At 37.8% G+C, this 20,819-nt stretch overlaps 1 protein-coding gene across 1 annotated transcript in view; it reads right to left on the bottom strand.

Moving 5' to 3' along the window:
- LOC108703054 (inactive phospholipase C-like protein 1) overlaps nt 1-20,819 on the bottom strand; it is a 109,050-nt gene that overhangs the window by 10,790 nt on the left and 77,441 nt on the right. The window contains exons 3-5 of the mRNA XM_018238992.2: nt 18,092-18,295; nt 9,196-9,271; nt 8,186-8,295 (exon numbers count right to left, since the gene is read on the bottom strand). Coding sequence (XP_018094481.1) covers nt 8,186-8,295; nt 9,196-9,271; nt 18,092-18,295 — 390 coding nt within the window. The remainder of the gene's footprint in view (nt 1-8,185; nt 8,296-9,195; nt 9,272-18,091; nt 18,296-20,819) is intronic.

The raw sequence follows: 20,819 nt of genomic DNA, 5'->3' as shown, positions 1-20,819 counted from the left end.
AAAACTTCATCCCCTTGCTTGCACCTTGAGCTATATGTTGGTTGCTACTGCCTCTGATGCTACTAGGTGCAAATAACAGGGCACACAGATGCAAACGAGATTTGTAAGTAACATCAGTCTTGCAGAGGTCTTTTCTTGCTATAATGTCGGATGTTGTAATGTTTGCCGTGATAGAAAAGACACAAGGCAACTCTGAAGAAATTTTCTTGTTCTTCTTTCTTGTTCACCTGTCACATCGGTGGCTCTAATAAATTGGCTAAGAGCAATATTTTATTAGTTACTTATTATTGTGCTGGATGCAAATGTAAGGGGTGCAAAAACAAGTCTCATAGTGCTCATTCAAGAAGCACCTATGTACAGGGCAGGAGTGTACTTATTCTTGCTAGGGGGGTACTTTTTCTTGCTATATTGATTGAAAGATTTAATCTATAAATAGTGTCAAAGTACTAAATATTCTGCAGTAGTGCTCATTCCCCTATTTTATATACACTCCAATTCTCTGACTGTTATTTATTATTACTTCTCTGTTGTTTAATTATTTATTTGGCTGAGGCGTGCCACACTTCATGGTTAGATACAGTAAGTAAGGATGTTTGAGCTACAGACCAGTATTCTTTAGATTAAGACATTGTTGATAAAAAAGAGATAAGAATACTAACTTAAAACTGATTTTGTGCTTTTTTTATATTAAAGGAACAGTAACACCAAAAACTGAAAGTGTTTTAAAGTAATGAAAATATCATGTAGTGTTGCCCTGCACTGGTAAAAGTGATCTGTTTGCTTCAGAAACTCTACTATAGTTCATATAAACAAGTTGCTGAGTAGCAATGGCGGAAATTGAATAACGGCTATATGGCACAGGTTAAATAGTGGATAACAGATAGCATTATGTTCTACTGAGCTTATCTGCTATTTGCTGTGTAACTTGAGCCTTTTCTCCTTTGAATGGCTGCCCCCATGTCTACACAGCAGCTTATTTATATAAACAATAGTAATGTTTCTGAAGCAAACACAGAAGTTTTACTAGTGCAAGGCAACACTGCATTATATTTTTATTACTTTAAAACAATTAAATTTTTTGATGTTACTGGTCCTTTAAGGGGCAGATTTATCAAGGGTAGAATTTCGAAGTGGAAAATACTTTGAAATGTAACCATCGAATAGAATCCTCCGACATTCGAAGTCGGAGGATTTTATTCATTGTACAATAGTATTCCGATCGTAGTACGATCGTACGATCGTACTCCGATCATACGATTCAAATGATTTGATCGTAGGATCGTACGATTTTCCTTCGAAACCCAAAAACGTAGAAATATGCTCTGGCAGGTCCCCATAGGCTAACATAGCACTTCGGCAGGTTTAAGTTGGCGAAGTATTGAAGTCGAAGTTTTTTAAAGAGACGGTACTTTGATTATCGAATGGTCGAATAGTCGAACGATTTTTACTTCGAATTGAAGTCAAAGTAAATTCGAAGTTGTAGTATCCTATTTGATGGTCGAAGTATCCAAAAAATTACTTTGAATACTTTTACTTTGAAAATTCCCTCTAATTCACTTCGACCCTTGATAAATCTGCCCCTAAATGCATTTAGTGCATTGCACTTTCATTTGTGTGTGTGCCAGCTGGAACTTGTAATGGAATATGGGATAACTAAGGTGTACCTTTCAAGCGTGTTGTAAAGTGTTTACTTGGGGTTCAAGTGTATTAAAAATGCCCAATGACCTATACCAGGCTATACGCACAGTTCTTGACATAGATGACGAAAACGACTCGACCTTCCCATGGATAAAAAATATCCCTGACGCGACAAACTCAGAAATCTTACGATACCATGCTAAAATAATGAGGCTGCTCCCGGCAAGCAGATACCAGGAGATGGCCCTCCAAATATTACATAACTCTTACCTTACCACTCCCTTTGGTCTTGCCCCAAACTACAACCCTTTTGGCGTGAAGTAACCGCACTTGGTGAACAGATAATAGGGAAACCTCTCCAACCACTAATTGAATGGGCCCTATTCAGCTGCACCTCAAATTATTCCCAACTGGCAAAATCGGAGAAAACAGTGGTAGGTAGACTTGCTGCAGCAGCCAGGAAGGCGATATTGCAACAATGGTTGAGCCCAGATCCCCCGCCACTCTTGATGGTCAAACATAAACTGCATCATGTATTCCATATGGATTGGTTGGAAGCAATGACCAAAAAGGAACAGAACACGACAAAATTCTTTAACACATGGATACCTTATATACTGACACTTCCACATCATGCCAGATATCTCACGATCTACACATTTCGGCAAACTACATGGTATAATGAAGAATCCCTCAGAGAACGCCCACTTGTGGTGGCGGCATCCCAGTACCTCGACAACTGGCATCGTGAACAGGAACTACTGGTCTTCGCACCCCCCAGGAGTCACCAGATCAACAGGTTATTGGCATCTTATCCACTGAGTCCCATATAACACCCATTACTATATTATGAGCTGTATGTTTTGTGAAGTGCCTATATGTTATTGATGTTACTATAATGCATACTGTTACACTTGTGTAACATTCGCTTTTATTACTCATTTCCGAGCATTATTGTTATTTGTTTAAATATTAATAAAAACATGTTGGAAAAAAATAAAATAAAATGCCCAATGATGTCTTTATATATGTCCTTGTTTTCTCACTAGAAGGGAGTTTTGGCTCCTTAACTACAAGGTTCTGCTTTGTGTTAGTGCAGCTGATTGTTCTTTGTGTTGGAGCAAGTGGTTTAATTATGAGTGTTTATGGAATGCCTTCTTTTGGCAGGGTTGCGTGGTTCCTCCAGGAGGAAAGCATGACTATGAGAAAAGCTTGTATTAGACTAAAAATTAACGTTTTATGTGTTTAGATTTCTCTTTAAATGTTTACTACAGTTAAATTATTTTGACACTTGGTTACATAAGGCAAGATCGTTGCCACAGGCAAATACATTTCTAGGCCATAATACATTCATCTAGTCTAATGTAATTAACTTAATAGGACAGAGACGTATCGATTGCCATAATTTAATCATGTTTACATTGGATAATGTTCATATATCACTATAAACACACCGTGTAGCGCATTTCATTTGTGCAAATACAGATGAGTCCATTCTAAATAGGATGATGCCCCTTCTAATATCTCATACACTTTTAAACCACAGAAGGGAGCACGGAAGGAGGATAAAATATAGTTATATCAATATATGTTTATACTAGCTAAGTTATCATCAAGGACAAGGTGTTGTATCATTATTACAGAGAAAAAGCACATTCATAAAGAATGAAGAATTGCTTTTTTAAAATGGGTCTCTGATTTGAGTTTCCAGATAACAGTCTGTTTGTTTGTAGGGATAAAACATTTAATACCTTTGTTTTTAAGTCCTAGAAAATAATTTTAAAAATTGCTTTTAACAGTGGTGGCACCACTAATATTTACAGTAAACTAAATGCTACTCAGCAACCCTGAGAGTAAGACAAACCTGCTGAGGTTTAGAACGTTAGACAATTTTTGTATTTTTCCAGCCTCACTACAGTATGCAGCGATGCAAATAGACACACTTTCCCAAAACCAATCAGATTTCCTTTACCCGATGAATTACAATAATTAATTGCACTGCCTGGCGGAGCACATTCTCAGATCTATAATCCAATCAACAGTTAAGCTGCTTTGTAAAATAATGCTCTCCAGTCTCTGTACTTGATGTACCTGATGTATCTTTAATACTGAATTCAGCTTGAGGTGAAGAGCATCACACTATAGGGTATTTTCAATTACATAAAAGGGGATTTGAAAGAAAACTACACAGCCATGTAGACGTATAAAAATTGTCAATTAACCTAAGCACATTAGCAATATTTGCTGAACATTATGAACACCAGGGACATTTGTTCAATGGGGGCCTCTTACATTTTAGGGCCTAAGGGAATAAGACAGATTGAAATACAAATGGAAACTCTACAGATTCATTTAATGCACAAGGAGAAATAAACTTGCTTTTGGATGATTAAAAATTGTTTTTGTCCAATAGATTTAGGTTTAGCTTTTTAACAAAGTTTTTGGCAAGGTTTGAGAGAAAGCAATTGCACACTGTCAATAACCGTGATAGCACTCTATTCTCTTAGTGCTAGCAGGTTAGGAAAATTGCTTCTGCTGCATCAAGGCTTTCAATAGTTTCAAGGTTCACCAGCATCAAAACATGCACTTGTTCACTTCATCAGAGGGAGCTGGTTGGGAGAACTGGCTCTCAACACAAGTAGCTGTTAGTTGCTAAAAGAAAGTGTAACCTCTTTTTCTGCTCAATAATTGTCTTCTCAGACTAGTACCAGTAGAACATGAGATTTCATTGTACTCTCTTACCCAGAATGGGCCTTTGGTATGTGAAAGAGGAAGGTGGGGGTGTTGTGCTATACAAGAAGTTCTTGCAACAATACAAAAAACGTTTATTTAACATATGCACGGTTACATTATTTGAGACAGTATTAAACATGTATCAGACACAGTACAGCAATTCGGAGTCAGCACAATGTGACATACCCGTGAAGACAGCTTATAGGTTTTGAGATGCAGCCTCAGAATCTGGACAATGACCTTGACCCCACAGGTTGCATCGAGTAATACACATAACCTAAATCCCTATTAGGCTGTGATCTCTAAACTATAGGTCTGTCTTGCCTGAGGGGAAAGCTAACCCCTTGCTATCCCTCCTAGTTGGAGGGCTAGGAGGGCTGCTCTTGCTCAGTAGCTCTATCTGCCTCACTTTCCTAGAAAGTGCTATTAAAGCAATCTACCTATCAATGCCCCATTCAATGGGACAATATTCCCCGACTTCAGGGTCTCAATGCCCTTGGGGCCTCTCCTTTACTGGGGCCTAAGTCCCAGTCTCCCCAGCACCATTCACTCCCTCCTGAAATGGAAGTCCAAAATATCTACCTTCAATTCAATGCTATATTAAAGTGTGGTTGATAGGACGTGGTAATTAGCATCTGGGCAATAATAAGCTAATGATAATGAACCAAACATATATTGGCACACGTAACCAGGTCTGCTTTGTCTAAACTACTCCATGCTTCAAGAACTGTTCAATAGATATGCTTCAAGAACTGTTACTTTGAGCACAATGACCCATTAAGTAATGCCATAAAAACCTTGTTTCCCTGCTGATTTAGCACTCTAACTAGATTTCTAAGACCTGAGACCTGCTTCATGAAAATGAATTTTATGTGTCTATATTTCATTAATTCTTTTTTTGGAAACAATAGCTAGTGCCATGTTTATGCAAGAGTTTTGCTCTTAACTCAGTTTTATAGCCTTTTGAGGTTGCTTCCAGAGGATTTTATGCAAAATTGTCTTTATGCCTCTTAGCCATTATTATTTGGTGGATTATAACAATTGTTTAATCCTCAACATCCATTAGTGAATTTTTATGCTTCCATGGTGATATATATGTGTTTGTTGCTGTCCTTAGAAAAAAGAGGCAAATTTTCCCTACCTACCATTTAAACAATGGGTCCTGAAATCACCCAAGACTAGTCCCAGCACTGAAAAACAATCCGTATCAATAAAAACTGATGTTATGATTTAGACCTTGGCCATCATTAAAAAAGCAAAATAATAGCATGGTTGAGAACTCTTCCTGTACCAGTGTGATATGGCTAAAGATCACTTTAGCATACTGAGCTTAAGATCTGTTTGGTGTCTTAAAAATAGAGAAATATAGTGTTTTGCCCAGTGCCACACAAAAATATTAAATGCAGTGACATTGCAATGGAAACCTAGCCCCATGAAGTCCAGTAATGCTGCAAGCCACTACTGCCATTGAGCTCATCCCAGCCCTCTTGTTTTGGTAACCTGCTTTAATCACTACTCCAGTTTGTTATATATGGAGTTACACACTCCAAGACCAGTAGTACTGAGAGTCGTTTGTGTTATACAACTTCCTATAATAGCCTACTGCACCCCCTACATCCTCTATTCTTTTTGTTCATATTTGTTTGAGGCAACCCCTGCCATTATGAAATAAGGCATAATGGTGACCACCATTGTTATTAGAGGGAAGCAGCATGCCACATACATTCCTGCCATCATTAATCATGGGGCTTAGTAAACACCAATCATTATCCAGATTATCTAAACAAAAGGTTTATGTGGAGGGGTTGTGAATTAGTCATGCTTCTATGCCGACTTATATTTCTATATTAAAGTTACTGGGCCTCTTAGACTGGCTCTGGGTAACTCCCGTGTTACACTGTGAACAAAGCCATTGCTACATGTAATGTAAATCTACATGTAATGTAATGTAATCTAAAACTGTGCCCTTTGTAATGTGGAATTGTATAGACAAAGGCATGGTAGATAGCACTTAAACTTTACTGAAGTTAAGCTGTGGCTGAGCTTCATGTGGTTTGTAGCACCCCCCATACCTACCCCGTTTAACTAATGGTGCCCCAATATTTTCAACTGCATTTAGTAACACTTTTGCACCTATTTACACTTACTACACCTATTACTACACCTAATTTAGTTCGTCTTTTTTTTTTTTTTTACTTACTTTAGCTCACACCTAAATTCTTCCCTATACTCACACCCATACCCACACATATATACACACTTTCCAAGTATGCACCTACACATACAATTTTACTATGTCTTCACTTTTTTTATATTATTTTTTTTAAAAAAAAATGGGTGTTGGTTTGGGCAATCTCTCTCTCTTAAAAGCCGCAAGCTAGAGGCAGAGGAGGATCTAGCCCTCAGACTGAAACCCTTTTCAGCAGACATTTATTTCAATTAATGCTACTATGCAGAGAGGTACAATACCTTTTATACTATGACAAGAGGTAAACAAGTTAGGGACCACCGTGGGTTTGCCTTGACGTGGTGTGGTGGCTTATCAACTTTATGATCATAACTTTGTAACTAAAAACCCCTGTCTTTGTGAACACTTTCACTTGCATTTATACTGAATTACTTAGACAGGGGCCCAGGGAGTGTGCACTGATTAATTTGGCCAAGTCAGTAGCACTTCCATTATACTTTAATACATTTTTACTTAGCCTTAGGAGTGCTCCCACAACCCCCTTTTGTATAAAAAGATATGAAAGGCAGAAGAATATCCCGCACTCTATTGGTATTAAGCAGAATGTCTAGACAGGAGTGGCAGTGAGATAAACCTCAGTTTTTCTATTAAACTGAAGTATGATTATTCTGTGTTCCACCCACTACAGAACCTTTCTGTCACTAGAAAAAGCACACAAAAATGTTGTAATATAATGTGGTTAAATCCTTTGCATCGACAAAAGTTCTCGTACTGCTTTTTAATTGCCACACAGAAAATAAACATCTCCCTTGCAGCACAATGAATCTGCTAGGCATCAATAAATTATAGCATTTATATGTCAAGAATAAATGCATGTATTGATCTCCATCTACAAAAGGTTACTGCTGTACACTGTCTGTTGAGCTGGCAACATTATACGTTGCATAAAATCTAGCACAATCTTTTCTCCAGTGAGGCCGTGGGAAGAGAGGGAAAGAAAAATTACATTGAAAGGGCAATCCAAAAATAACATTCATCCTCAAAAAATATATCTATTTCTTTGCAAGCAAGGCTGCATCTGTTTTATTCAACTCTTTTTGCCCTTTTATAGTCTTATATGGATTTGTAGGTGCACTGCCATACACAACGAGAACAAGGGCCTAATTTACAAAAATGGAGTATGCCTTGTTTTTTAAATTAACACCCAGACCCAACTGCACTAAGCACCCTGAAGTGTAACTATTTGCATTCCCAAAATGGTGTGCAAAGAGTTTACACCTTTTTCTCAGTTCCGCTCAGTAGTGCTGAATGCAGAAGGGAGGAGCGTTTGCAGCACATGGCCATACCCAGCATGAGTAGGTGCTTTCCATTACTGCCATTTTTCTTACTGGTGGTATAACTTCTCACCAGTTTTGCAAGGGATAAAGCTTTTATAGACTGCAATAGAACAGAACCATAGGCTATGATATCTTAGAACAACAGACAAAACTGACTCTGTTTATTTACCTGGAACATACCTGTTTCCATTAAAAGAGGTTCTAGTCCTAAGAAAAATATTGACCCATGTAACTTTTCACAAGTAAAGTCCTCAAGGCAAAATACACTTGCCAGGACATATCCTCTTACCTTTAACACAGTGATATTCCAGGCAAAGCTTTCAATGGCTTTATTGAGTTTTCTTCCTTTGATTCCCTCTTTAGTCCCTAGACTGTGCAATTCTTCATGAAATTCCATCCCTGCAAAAAGAAAGTTTAATTTGCAGGGGCTGTGGGTTGTAGAACTAAAATTGCAATTGTATAAAACTATAACTCTTATTCAATGAAGTAATACTGTACCCCTGTACTATAGGATAGTTCATTTATATGGCCATGGATCTGCTTAGTGATATCAAACATCCTTATGTTTGCTACAGAATAAGAAACACTATGCTTATTTATACCATGTAATTTATGTAACAACATAACATTATTAGGTTATCATGTGTTTATTAGTATAAACAAACAGCACCCCTCAACATTTCTGAGCATCCTTAATAGTTTAATGCTAACATGGGTTGGAGGAAGTTCTAGTTCATGAGCAAGTAGACATCTCAGATTTTAAGAGATATAGCACAGTCCTACGAGCCAAATGAAGGCATGAGACGACAGGCGGACTATAGGCTGACCATGCATCTTTTAAAGAAAGCACTTTTGACCAATAAGATGGATGCTGTGTTGTAAAGTCATGAGTACCATTAGTAATATAAAGTATAAATTAAAACATGTAAAATAAAATACATAAAAATGCACTCTGGTGCCCTTCAATGGTTGCAAAAAATACTTACTGAATTATTATAAACTCAAGGATGCATAATCTGTTATAAAAAAAACTCTTACTCAGCGCAATGTCACAGTACACAGCCTGGCAGTTGGTAAACAGGTATAGTGTGTTTGGTGATTAAATCAATACTGATAATGTCTACAAATAGGCTGGATTTATGTACTTGGATGAATACGTTTTTATACATATTTTGATAATTGTAAAGTGTCACTCAGGGGTCCCATCGCTGGTAGTTTACAACAATTACATATAAATGTCACAAAAGACCACATCTCATATAGTTTTCAATGAATATTTAAAGAACACTGATAATTCACCTGTTTTTTGGCATTGCAAGATCTTGTCCTGAATCGTGTCTGCTGACTCAGTAAGGGTTCTACATTCTTGTATCATCTGTAAAAGCCAGAGTGAAATACAGAAAATTTAGAATGTTCTGTGGTTTATTAACAAAAATATTACAAAACAATGTTGTTGTTTTTTACAATGTAAGGAATAATGAGCAACACAATTAAATTTCTTAATATGTTCATATTACAATAGTTAGTGTACCTTGAAACTCATGGGAAAAATTGGGTCCCCATGTTGCTTACAAAGTGTCACCCCTTAACAAAGTAAAATGTACTTTTACAAAGGTATAATAAATGAATATACACCAAATAAAGTTTGGGGTAGTGAAGAAAATGGGTGTTGCAAATAAATAACATTTATCTATAAAGCCTCTTTAATGATTGTGTGTAAATATGTAGTTGAGTGTAACATTCTAGCATAAAAAGGGACATCGGGATGCAAAACTCCCCCAGGTTGAATGCAGCAGACCTCACCCTGCAGATAAGCATGGGATGCTGGGGCCCAGTCCGACCCTGCCCTGTGGGTGGTTGCCCACACACAAAGGCTGGAGTGCAAGGACCTGCACTTTCTGAATTAATACAGTGCTATATGCAGTCAGCAAAGCTGTATTTATAAGGGGTTGGGGCAGCATGTTGTGCTTGACACCACATTTTTAATCGCTCACTAGGTAAGAGCACAGCAAGACCCTAGATGCAAATGCTTCTTAAATTAGCACAATTTTGCGTCCCTTAATTGGTCTAGCACTTGGATCCAGGGTCATGCTAAAGACCCAGTAAATTGTTCAGAAGCATGGAATTTGTTTAATATTGTGCATACAGCATAGGATTTGTCTTGTGTTGGTGGAACCTGTGTTTATCTATCACCCAAGGTGCAAGGAGAAATCTCATCAAATTTAACAGGAATGATACTTGTGAATGGTCTACATTATTTAATTCAATAGCAACATTTCAGAAAAAAGCTTGGGCCACAACCATTATACCACTCTAGGGAATTCTATTTAAAATAATCATAATTACAAAAACAAATCAGAATAAAACAAAGAAAACTATTACATTACTTACAAATCAAACATTTGAAAAAAACCAATTACCCCTTCCCACAAATCTTTGCACATATCAAAAAACCCAGTCTCCTTAGTTTTAATAATAACAATATCCCGACAAATAGCATTGGTGACACTTTCAATTGACAGTTGCAACTGACTCAGGGTCATTATACCGCTCTAGGGAATGTACAAGAAGGGGATATTATACCTGGCACTGGGTAAGCTTCACTGAACAGGAACAGTCCCTCACATATCTGAAACTATAAAATTTCCCTAATGGTATTAACTAAACAGAGGAAACTGGCTAATAACGGATACCAGTGATAATGTTAAATGTTTAGATAACGGAGACGAAACAAAAACAGAACAGATTTCCGCAGAAAATTACAGGAAACATTTTTGGTGGGAACATGTTCTAATACAAGCTTAGCAAAATGACTCTGTTGCTGAAGAGATGCTTTGAAGGCACCATAAGACTGAATGTTAGTGGAAAAAACAGTGATGGATGCATTCATCAAAGCCTGCAGCAGAAATGTTACAGGAAGGCAAATCAGAGTTGCTTAGGATTAACTGAATAGAGTACAATACTATGGGGCAGGTTTTACAAAATTTTAACAGATATCCTGCAATGTTTAACAAGCACAATTATCAAAGAAGATACAAATATAATTTTTTTCAGAAATTGAGCATTGTTAGAGTTCAGTACCAGCACTGGACTTGAACACCTCTCTGAAACATTAATGTCTGCTACAATCAACAAGCAGGGATTATGGATACTAATGAAGTTTTTGACGGGACTGGAAGGAATTGCTGCAGCAGGGAAAGTATATCTGAAGTGCACCTCTGATGCACAAGAGCCAATCACTTCCACTGGCACATCATACTGTATATGTGGTCACACTCTGGCCAAGCCAGAAAGAGACAGGCATCTTATCACATAAGCACAATTTCTCCACCAAGTGTTGGTCAGGTGTTAATTCCACTCCATCCTTTGTATGCAGATGCTAAAGTCGTTAAGTGCTACTAATTTGCACCAGTTTTGAACAAAAACATCATCATGATGTCATGCAAATGGGATGTCTATGCTGAAGCTGAAGAAACTAGTGCCTAATTAATTGTTTTTATTTAATTCACTAACAATACCTTTTTCTAAATATAATTTTTCTCCAGTGCAATCACAACTTTTTGACGCTTATGCTCATGATAAAAAAATTACTTTACATCTTTCCCGCTATGCAGTTTCTGGATTAGTCTCACATAATGGCACACTCTCAGTGGCAGTAAAAATTGGTGGCAATTGTATCTATATTGGTGACAATTCTGGCGATAATATTTAGTAAACCTTGTGAGATAACTTACATAGCATGAGATAACAGGCAATAATATATATATGGACTCCAGAAAGTCCACAATGATAGAAGTGCTTGCACTTTAGTAAACCGACTCTTGTTTTTTTTCTGGCACAGGGCAAGATAAATGGGCATTAGTATCAGACCTCTATAACATATATCAAAAATCAGCAATGTGAAGAGAGGAATAAAAAGTCATTTTGCTTTAGTAGTCATCATGAAGTGCAAGAATTTGCACTTTTCATATCTTGTATTGGACTTCAAGCAATCATTTAGATTGCTGTGGTGACCAGGAATCTCGTCACAATTAACATTGTTGTTTTCTCAGTAATCTGTATATTAGTGGCCACACTAACCAAAAGCCACCCCTTATACCTGAAAACAAATAAAGTCTGTAGCTTGTAGGAGCATGTTCCTAAGTATAAGCTAAAAGACAAAATGATATAAATTGTAGCCTGAGTTTTATCATGGCAACATTATGTTGCTGTGATGACCCCTGTTTGTGTGTTTGCAACAAAGAATTAGCAGGGCTTTCATAACTTTACAGAGAATTGTCCAGGCCACACAGTGACTTCGATTTTGAACGTTGTGAAATGTGCTATTCTTTGGAATCAGTTTTGCAATGGCAACATAAGAAAATCAACATCTGTAAACTTGCCAATAAAAAATCCCATTGCATTATCACATTCTGTGTTCTGCTACAAGACTGACACAGAATATCATTAAGAAACATAAAAATGCAATTCCTTATAACAAATGTCAGGAGATAGAGGTTTAGAACACCATATTAGAACAATACTGTCCTGCAGCCTGAACTTAATGTTTTTGGTACACAATATCAGTTGTGTTGAGAATAGCTGTTACGGCTGACACTTCAGTAAAGTAATATTTTCAGTATTGTAGAATATTAGAAATATTGCAGCTGATTCTGTGCTGCATTGGCTCAAGACTTAAGAAAACTGTCCCGTATTATTCAGTAGGGAGTGGTGTTCTGGGATTAAACCCATGGTTTGACAGCTATCTGTAATTATGATGTGAAGTTTGACTCCTGGTTCCAGCTCCTTGTGTATCTTTCCATGGTGCTTCCTCTGTGCCGGCACAACATAATATGTCCATTAAACAAAATCAACTCTACACACTATATATACGACACATATCTAGTAAAATTATATTGATGTTACCAGTAGGATTTAATATAATATGGAAACCTAGAGCTCCAATGCATATTGTTGTTGCTGTATTCATTATCCTCTACTCATTCATTCTAAAGCTCTTGACTTTTTACTAGGTAATATATTCCAAGCTACCTAGAAAATGACAGAGAAGTCTCTTTTCAGCAAAACACTATCCAGCGCCTTATCTTACCGCAGGCATAGTTCTGAAGCACCACAGAGCAATCAACTTATATAGTGAAGAACACACAGAATAGTACAGAAAAGCCAATTTAGAGACTCTAACAAATTCCATTTAGATTGCAAGTATCTGTTATGATGATCCCAGTAAGACTTCTCTCAGATGTTTGTTTACATTACACAAATACTAAGCTTTCGGGGAAATCCAGGGTGCTCAGTGCAATGAGCCGCATGTTATGAACTTAGGGTAAGGCCAACAGCTATGGTGGTCTGGTGGGGATTTGGAGGCATCAAAACCATGAGTTTGCTGGATTAATTAAAGAGACGTATACCCTATTATAGTAATAAGATATCTGATATAAACCACAAAGCAAAGTTATCACAGAACTAATTAGGAACCAAGGAATAAAGGCATTTTTGAAGGCAAAGGGTGTTCTATTATTTATGTATATTGTTGGGTTTAAAGCTGGCCATAGACGCAAAGATCCGATCATTCGAATCCTCGAATGATCAGACTTCTCAATCTCCCGACCTGCCACTAACCATTCAGATGAAATAAAGTAGAAAAAGAATAGATCAGCCAATGTTCTGCCCCTACAGCAACCGTACAAAGTTATGTCCGACAAAAGCTAGTGACAGTCTCCCACTAAAAATCGTCCGATTGGCAATACATGCAGAGATATTATCGGCAGCCGACAGAAATCTTTTTTAAAAAAAATGTTGGTATTCTCCCCACACGGTCCGAAAATCATACGAATCCTCGAATCGGATCTTTGCGTCTATGGCCAGCTTAAGTCATTTTGTCTACCTACTGTACATTTATGGCACAAGTTTAAAGATCCAAAGGCTTCAGGGTTAATTTGTGCAGTGAGAAAAATGCAACTTCACAGGTTCACCATTTGAGTGCCATGCAATGCCGATTATGGGGCTGCTGCCGTCCCCTCTCTCCTGCTCCCCGCTTAAAAATCAGCGTCTAAGCGGGTCAAAAAGGGGCAGCATCACTAGTGCATTGAGCGCAATTGCGCTGTTAAAACCCAGCAACTCGGCTCTTAAAGTTACACGTGGCGGCTTTTTGCGGCCCCTTGTAACTGGCAGCTCGCTAACGCCTACGGAAAGGTTCTCACCTTGTCTCATGGCAGGAGCAGCCCTGGTGCCGTGTGCGTCTGATTCTGGACCCAAGTATGAATGTCTATTGACACAGCACACCGAAGCAACCCTGATGCTACTGCCTGATTCGGAGATGATGGGAGCGCCAGGATTCCTCTGCCTCAATTGGTGCAGCAGCACTTGATTTGGAAAAGGGGGTAGGATGAAGACAACAGCTTCAACAGCAACTACAGGTTACAAGGAGCAAATTTTGACACATGCCTTTAATAAATCAGCTTTTACATGGAACTGTTTGTGGGGAATTTGAGAAAAATCAATTGCACTTGCAGTTTGTTAATTACCCCCTTTTTCTTTGATTTAGTGCATTCAGCAGCATTGGCCCCCTGCACGGGGCAAATCCCCCTCTGCCCCCCCCCTTACCCCCCATGTGCACTGATTTGCACTGCAGCCAGGGGGGAGCCCAGGAAGGAAGTGGCTCCACATGCGGCAATCAAGCAGATCTGGGAAAGCTCCTCACGAGGGCTGGGGGCCCACCGGGTTTTTTTCAACCCTACTTTCAGCAGTCAAAAATGTAAGAAACACCTTATGCTTTTCTTATTTCTATATATTTAAGCCCCAAATGCTAAGGACCCAGGACAAATATTACCAGTCATGGCCTACATATAAATGATCCTTGCAGACAGCACAGAATAGCCTGCTGTGGACAGCTTACATCCTGGATGTGACCTATTTGTAGCCTTGTATGTTAGTATTACTTAGACAGTCAGAATAACATACTCATTATGGGTCTGCCATCAAGTCCCGCTTGCTGGCCTGAATGTGATGTGTGTTTATAGAGAGATGAGACGGGGATCCTAGCATATTTTTGACCAAATGAGGAGGTATGAAACTGAAGATTTATTTCCAGGAAAACTTGTTTCATAGTTAGAATCTAATAATAGCCAACGTACACTTCTGGTGCTGTATGATAAACAATATACTACCCCTAATTACTTTAGTTTTTAACACTTTAACTCTCTAGAATCTACAGTTCCCCTACACAAGTACCATTGTGATGACAACATCATTTCTACTTTACACTGTGTTGCATATTTACTGACAAAATGCAGCATAGAAACGAATCCCCTGCAGCAAAACCATGAAGTACTATTACAGCAGAGATGTCAAACAGCCAAACTGCAATGTAAGTTATTTTGGCTAACTTGAGATACTGCTGATGGATGGGGATTAATAACTCTCTTAATATTTAAATGTATACCTGTTAAAACTAGTAAAGGTATGGAATCCCTTATCCAGAAACCAGTTATCCAGAAAATGGCAAATTGTGGGAAGGCTATCTTTCATAAAGTTCATTTTAATCAAATAACTGAAGTGTTTAAAAATGAATTCCTTTCTCTCTGTATTAATAAAACATCCAAGTGACAGAAAGACCTTTTATCCAGAGAACCACAAGTCTCAAGCTTTCTGGATAACAATTCCTGTACTAATAATAAGTAATCAAAAAATGAGACTGAGCATTCTGGCTGACCACATAGCAAAGCTTTGAAAGTGTCTGCACATGTGTGTTTTTGTGCATATAATACTGAATAGGATCAATTTTAAAGGGGACCCGTCACCCAAAAAAATTGTTCCAAATCCTATTTTATCACATTAGTCAAGCAAAATGAACTTTAATTACACAATATAAATTATTTGAATAGTGTTTCCTTCAGTCTGGGAATTCATAATTATAGCAAGCAGGCAGGAGCCAATTTGTGGACACTGTTATTAAGGCAAGCCTTCCATCATTTCAGAATCTTGTTTGTGCACCAGAATGGGGGACCTGGTGTCCATTCCCATGCACTATCTACACAATAAAATAGTTGAGAGAACTGGGGGAATGTGTGGAGAGCAGTGACATCTAGGAAGTGCTGAATGGAAAGTGAAAGTAATTGCTTGCCCCACCCCTATGCCTAAGGCATAGAGGAGGGGCAGACAATATTTGATTGACAGCTCAGATTTTTAAATAAGCTTACACAGCTATGAATGCTTTAATAAAAAAAGACTTTGGATTTCATGTTTAATTTGAAAAGGACTTTTATTATACAGCATTTTATGTCTGGGTGACAGGTCCACTTTAACTGCAGTATTATTCGGCGGCTATTAATAAAAATAACATTCTCACTTATAAATACAGCACATAAACAAAGGGAACAAAAGTAAGCAAACATGTACTCTACATAATGGCCCCTGTAGGCTACAGTTTGCTTCAGAGTATCGCACCAGCACAAAATCTCTACTACAGGTATAGAATCTGTTATTCAGAAACCCATGTTCCAGAAAGTTACAAATTACAGGAAGGCTATTACTTCATTTTAGGCAAATAATTCTAATTTTGAAATATTCTACCTATTTTCTCTATAATAATAAAACCGTACCTTGTACTTGTTGGTTTCTAAGCGGCACAAATCCATGTGAATCGCAAAACAATCCTACTGGTTTTATTTAATGTTTAAATGTTTTTAAGCAGACTTAAGGTATGGAGATCCAAATTATGGACCATTCCCTCATCCAGAAAATCTGAGCCTTCCGAATAATAGAACCTAAACCTGTAGTGGTTCTTGCAAAATGCGAGCAGCACAGCATTCATTTCAACTGGGAAATGGGTATGGTTGTATTTACCAGATACATTCATTGAGACTGCTTTTTGTTTAGGTGGTAGTCGCCCCCAAGCACACTGTACCACTGCAATACACTGTAAAGATTGCCAAAGATTGTGCATTTTATTGCCAACTGCTAATTTTATATCATATTGTCCCTGGTACTTCCACAGTACAATGCACAGTTCTCCAGGTCTCCCTGGGTTATATAGGTATGGGACCTGTTATCCAAAATGCTCAGTACCTGGGGTTTTTCCGGATGAGGGATCTTTCTGTAATTTAAATCTCCATACCTAATGCCTACTAAAAATCATTTAAACATTTTTTAAACCCAATTGGATTGTTTTGCCTCCAATTAGGATTAATTATATCTTAGTTTGCATCAAGTACAAGGATTAAAATGGGAGATGGCCTTTACATAATTCAGAGCTTTCTGGGTTTCTGGATAAGGGATCCCATACCTTTACTGATTAACCCATGTATATTTTAGATTTTCCTTATATGGTACAAATAGTACAATGTGGCCACCATGTTAGAGATTGAGATAAATCAAACATCCAGGGCCTTACACAACTGTATATAATTCACAAGGTTGGATCTCCAAGGATTAACTTTATGATGACCTAACAAGCTTGGACTTCCAAGGATTGCTGGAACACTGCTTTACAAGAAGAAAAAGGCAATGCCTTTGTTTTCAAGAAACATTATATGGATCCCACACCAAACCCAAGATAAGTTATGAAGTAACTGCATCACCGGGGCCTAACTAACTGCCTAACTCTAGGGCACACCCAAAGCAAAGCCAAGAGGTTCTGGTGCCAAAGGCGAGTACCTATTGGACCCACACCTGTTGACCCTCAGTTGAACACCTGCCAGCTTGCCATAATAGGAGCAAGCCTTCTGCACTGCTCTACTGAGGGCCGCTCCAGCTCAAGCAGGAATTGGAGTAAGCCAAGGTGAATTCAAGGAAGCAGGAGCTTAGAAAGTCTGAAACATTCATTAAGTGTGTAGTGAGATATTTCTTATCCCAGGTTGGCCTGGTCACATTAATAGCTACAGTAATAGTACAGTGCATTGTTCTACTAGAAGCAAGAAAAGCTGGCAATGAGTTCATAGTGGGAGAAAGTCAATGCCAGGTGCTTTCAAAACTGTAATTGAATAGAGATGGGAGGAACCATCACATCCCTCACTTGAAAATCACATTTCATCAGTGCAGTTTCCAGGTTCCCACAGGAATAATCATTTCCAAAAGATAAAAAGACAGCTTTTATATCACATCACAAATATACGCATGCACAAAAAACTAAGCACACATATACAGATGAAAATATTGTTTCCAGTATTTTTAGCAGAGTTACAAAAGAACAACTTACCAATTCATAGGCAGTGAGAAGTTTTTTCTGAACATCTGGGATGGCTCCTAGTGGCTCCAGATAAGGGTAGTTGTCCTTTATGTTGAGGAAAACGAATGGTGTGTTGTCACTATTTATGAGACGTGTGGCCAAGGACAGAATGCACTGTTTCAGACTGGCACTGGTCGGCAGACCACAGAGCTCTTTCAGCGAGATCAATGCATTCTAAAAAGACAGGAAAAAGTAAGTCATCAACATATCACTGAGGAAATAAATATGTTGGTTTCCCTTTTATTCCCAGTGCAATAGTAATCTTGTCAGTGTGGTGTAGAGAAATATTGCTTTATTCTGTATTACAGTTCAGCCGCCAAAAGCATTATGAAAAATGAAATTCTATAATCCAACAACCTGCCTTTGAAAAAAAAATTGAAAGAAGGCCATCTAAAATAAAATGCCAATGCATAATAATTAGAATTTCTAAATGCCTGCCAGTCTACTTATGGTAATAATTGAACTTTTACAATGTGATTTATTATGCATGGAACAGGATGCAACTTGCAAAAAACAGGTGCAAGCCATCTTATTTTTTGCACTCTGCACCCTACTCCATGGTTGAGCGCCAAAATGCATAATATGCCCTTGCACCCGCCTTAATGAATAAAGAGCTGCCTGTGTTTGGCAAAACTTTATTCATGAGGGGCAGGTGTAGAGAGGCACAAGGGTGTCACTTCTCCTGCCCACTAACTATAAGCATTGTGGATAAGGCCAGGGTTGCATTGCACCCAGCAGCAATGTCCTTTGCACCTCAAACCAGGTTTTCAATCTGCCGCAAGGTGCAGAGTAGAGCAAAGATCTGGATGCAAGTGCTTGGAGAATGATTATATGGCACTTATTAATCTAGCATTTAAATATGGTTTGTTGGTATATGAAACATTAAATGAGAACTAAAGTTTAAAAAAGAAGTAAGGTAACAATTCTGCACATTATGTTGTAAAATTGGTTACCAGCCCAAGGCAACAACAGCCAACAGCAGTGAAGATCTGTGCCTCCTAATATGCCTCTAGTAATCCCCATCTTCTTTTCTGCCGATTCACAGCACATGTTCTGGGCTGCTATCAGTGACCTGAGCTCACAATATACAGAATATGTGGACTATAAAACTCACAATATAGGGGTATATTAGTAATTAATTCAGATGTATATTACATGTTGGCTCGGAATTAATTAATCAATCCAGTAGCTTCATCTTCTATGACATGTAAACCTCATTTTGTACTTATTGATTTCCAACTAGCCCTAAGCTTAGCTTCTCAAAAGCTGTTCTGAGCATAAGAGTAGTATCACGCCAAACAAAATAAAAGATTGTACCATCATTTACCCCTGCCCACAACCAGTGGAACTAAAATCAGAATTTAATAATCAGTCTATATTACAGAAAACTGCTGCTTGTAAATTTATGATGACCCCTAAGCTTAGCTTCTTAATAGCTGCTCAGAGCCTACTGAGCATGTGAGTGTTGTAGACACTTTCCAAGATGGTGATTCCCTGTGACAAGTTTTAAGTCCTGTATAATTGCTGCTATTGAGATGTTAACATTTTAGATTGGTATGATCAGTTCAGTATGTAAAATATGGCATTTTTAAACATATTTATTTTAAGGGGTTAGTTCTCCATTAAGGATTTTGTTCCCTTTTAAAGCCACTGTTATTGATCTTGGGTGACAGTTTTAATTTTGCTAATAAAAATGTCATCTTTTTCTGAATAGGGCTTGTTTAATGTAAACTATAATATATGCTATTATAACTGTAAGCTTTAAGCAGCGCAAAATATTTCATGGCTAATTGCTAGCAAGTAGCATAAATTTAAGTTTCTAGAAACATTATTTCTGACATGCATATTTGCAGTTTCCAGAGTAAATAATCAGTGTTAAACAAATGGGATTGAAAGCAGGCATTCATCTCATTTGCAGGGCACCAGTAGTAATGCCCATCACACGACATGTCTCTGGAGACAGAGAATCTATTCTGTTCTACCAGGTGGAAACAGACTTTTCTTTTTTTTTATTTATATATGCTTTATGCATAGAATGTTATTGCGGCACATGGCCCAGGTCATTGCTTTTGTTATTACATTGTACAAAAATAATCCTGTCCCCTAACTTGCCAGTCTTAATATATACAGGTATGGGATTTGTTTTCGAGAATGCTCAGGACCTGGGGTTTTGAGAATAAGGGATCTTTCCATAAAAGAAGTTGGCTAACAAATATTTAAAAATAAATGTAAACATTAAAAAAAATATATATAATTTTTTACCTCCAGTCCAATAATGATTAATTATATTTTAGCTGGGATCAAGTAAAATGCACTGTTTAATTATTACAGAGAAAAAGAAAATAGGTTTTAAAATTTTAATTATTGATTGAAATGGAGTCTATGGGAGATGGTTTTCTGGATAATAGCTTTCGGGATAACAGATCCCATGTCAGTTTTATAGTTTCTCAAGAAACCTGGGGCACTGGCTAGCTTGCAATACCCTTGCTTCTTTCACACTAATATAACAGACATTCAAGATACATTAATGCAGCTTCCATGGCACCATGTATAAAACTTGTGGCACAGATATCTTAGATCATACATGCTGCTATTCCCATTGAGAATGATGGGAATCAAGCCAGTACAGGTATGGGTTCCTTATCCAAAAACCTGTTACCCAGAAAGCTCTCCCTTTAAGTCAGTTTTAAGCGACTAA

This window comes from Xenopus laevis, chromosome 9_10S, assembly GCF_017654675.1.
Source record: "Xenopus laevis strain J_2021 chromosome 9_10S, Xenopus_laevis_v10.1, whole genome shotgun sequence".
NCBI classification, from domain to species: domain Eukaryota; kingdom Metazoa; phylum Chordata; class Amphibia; order Anura; family Pipidae; genus Xenopus; species Xenopus laevis.
Note: the sequence above shows the minus strand (reverse complement) of the source record. Positions and strands in the feature narration are given on the sequence as shown.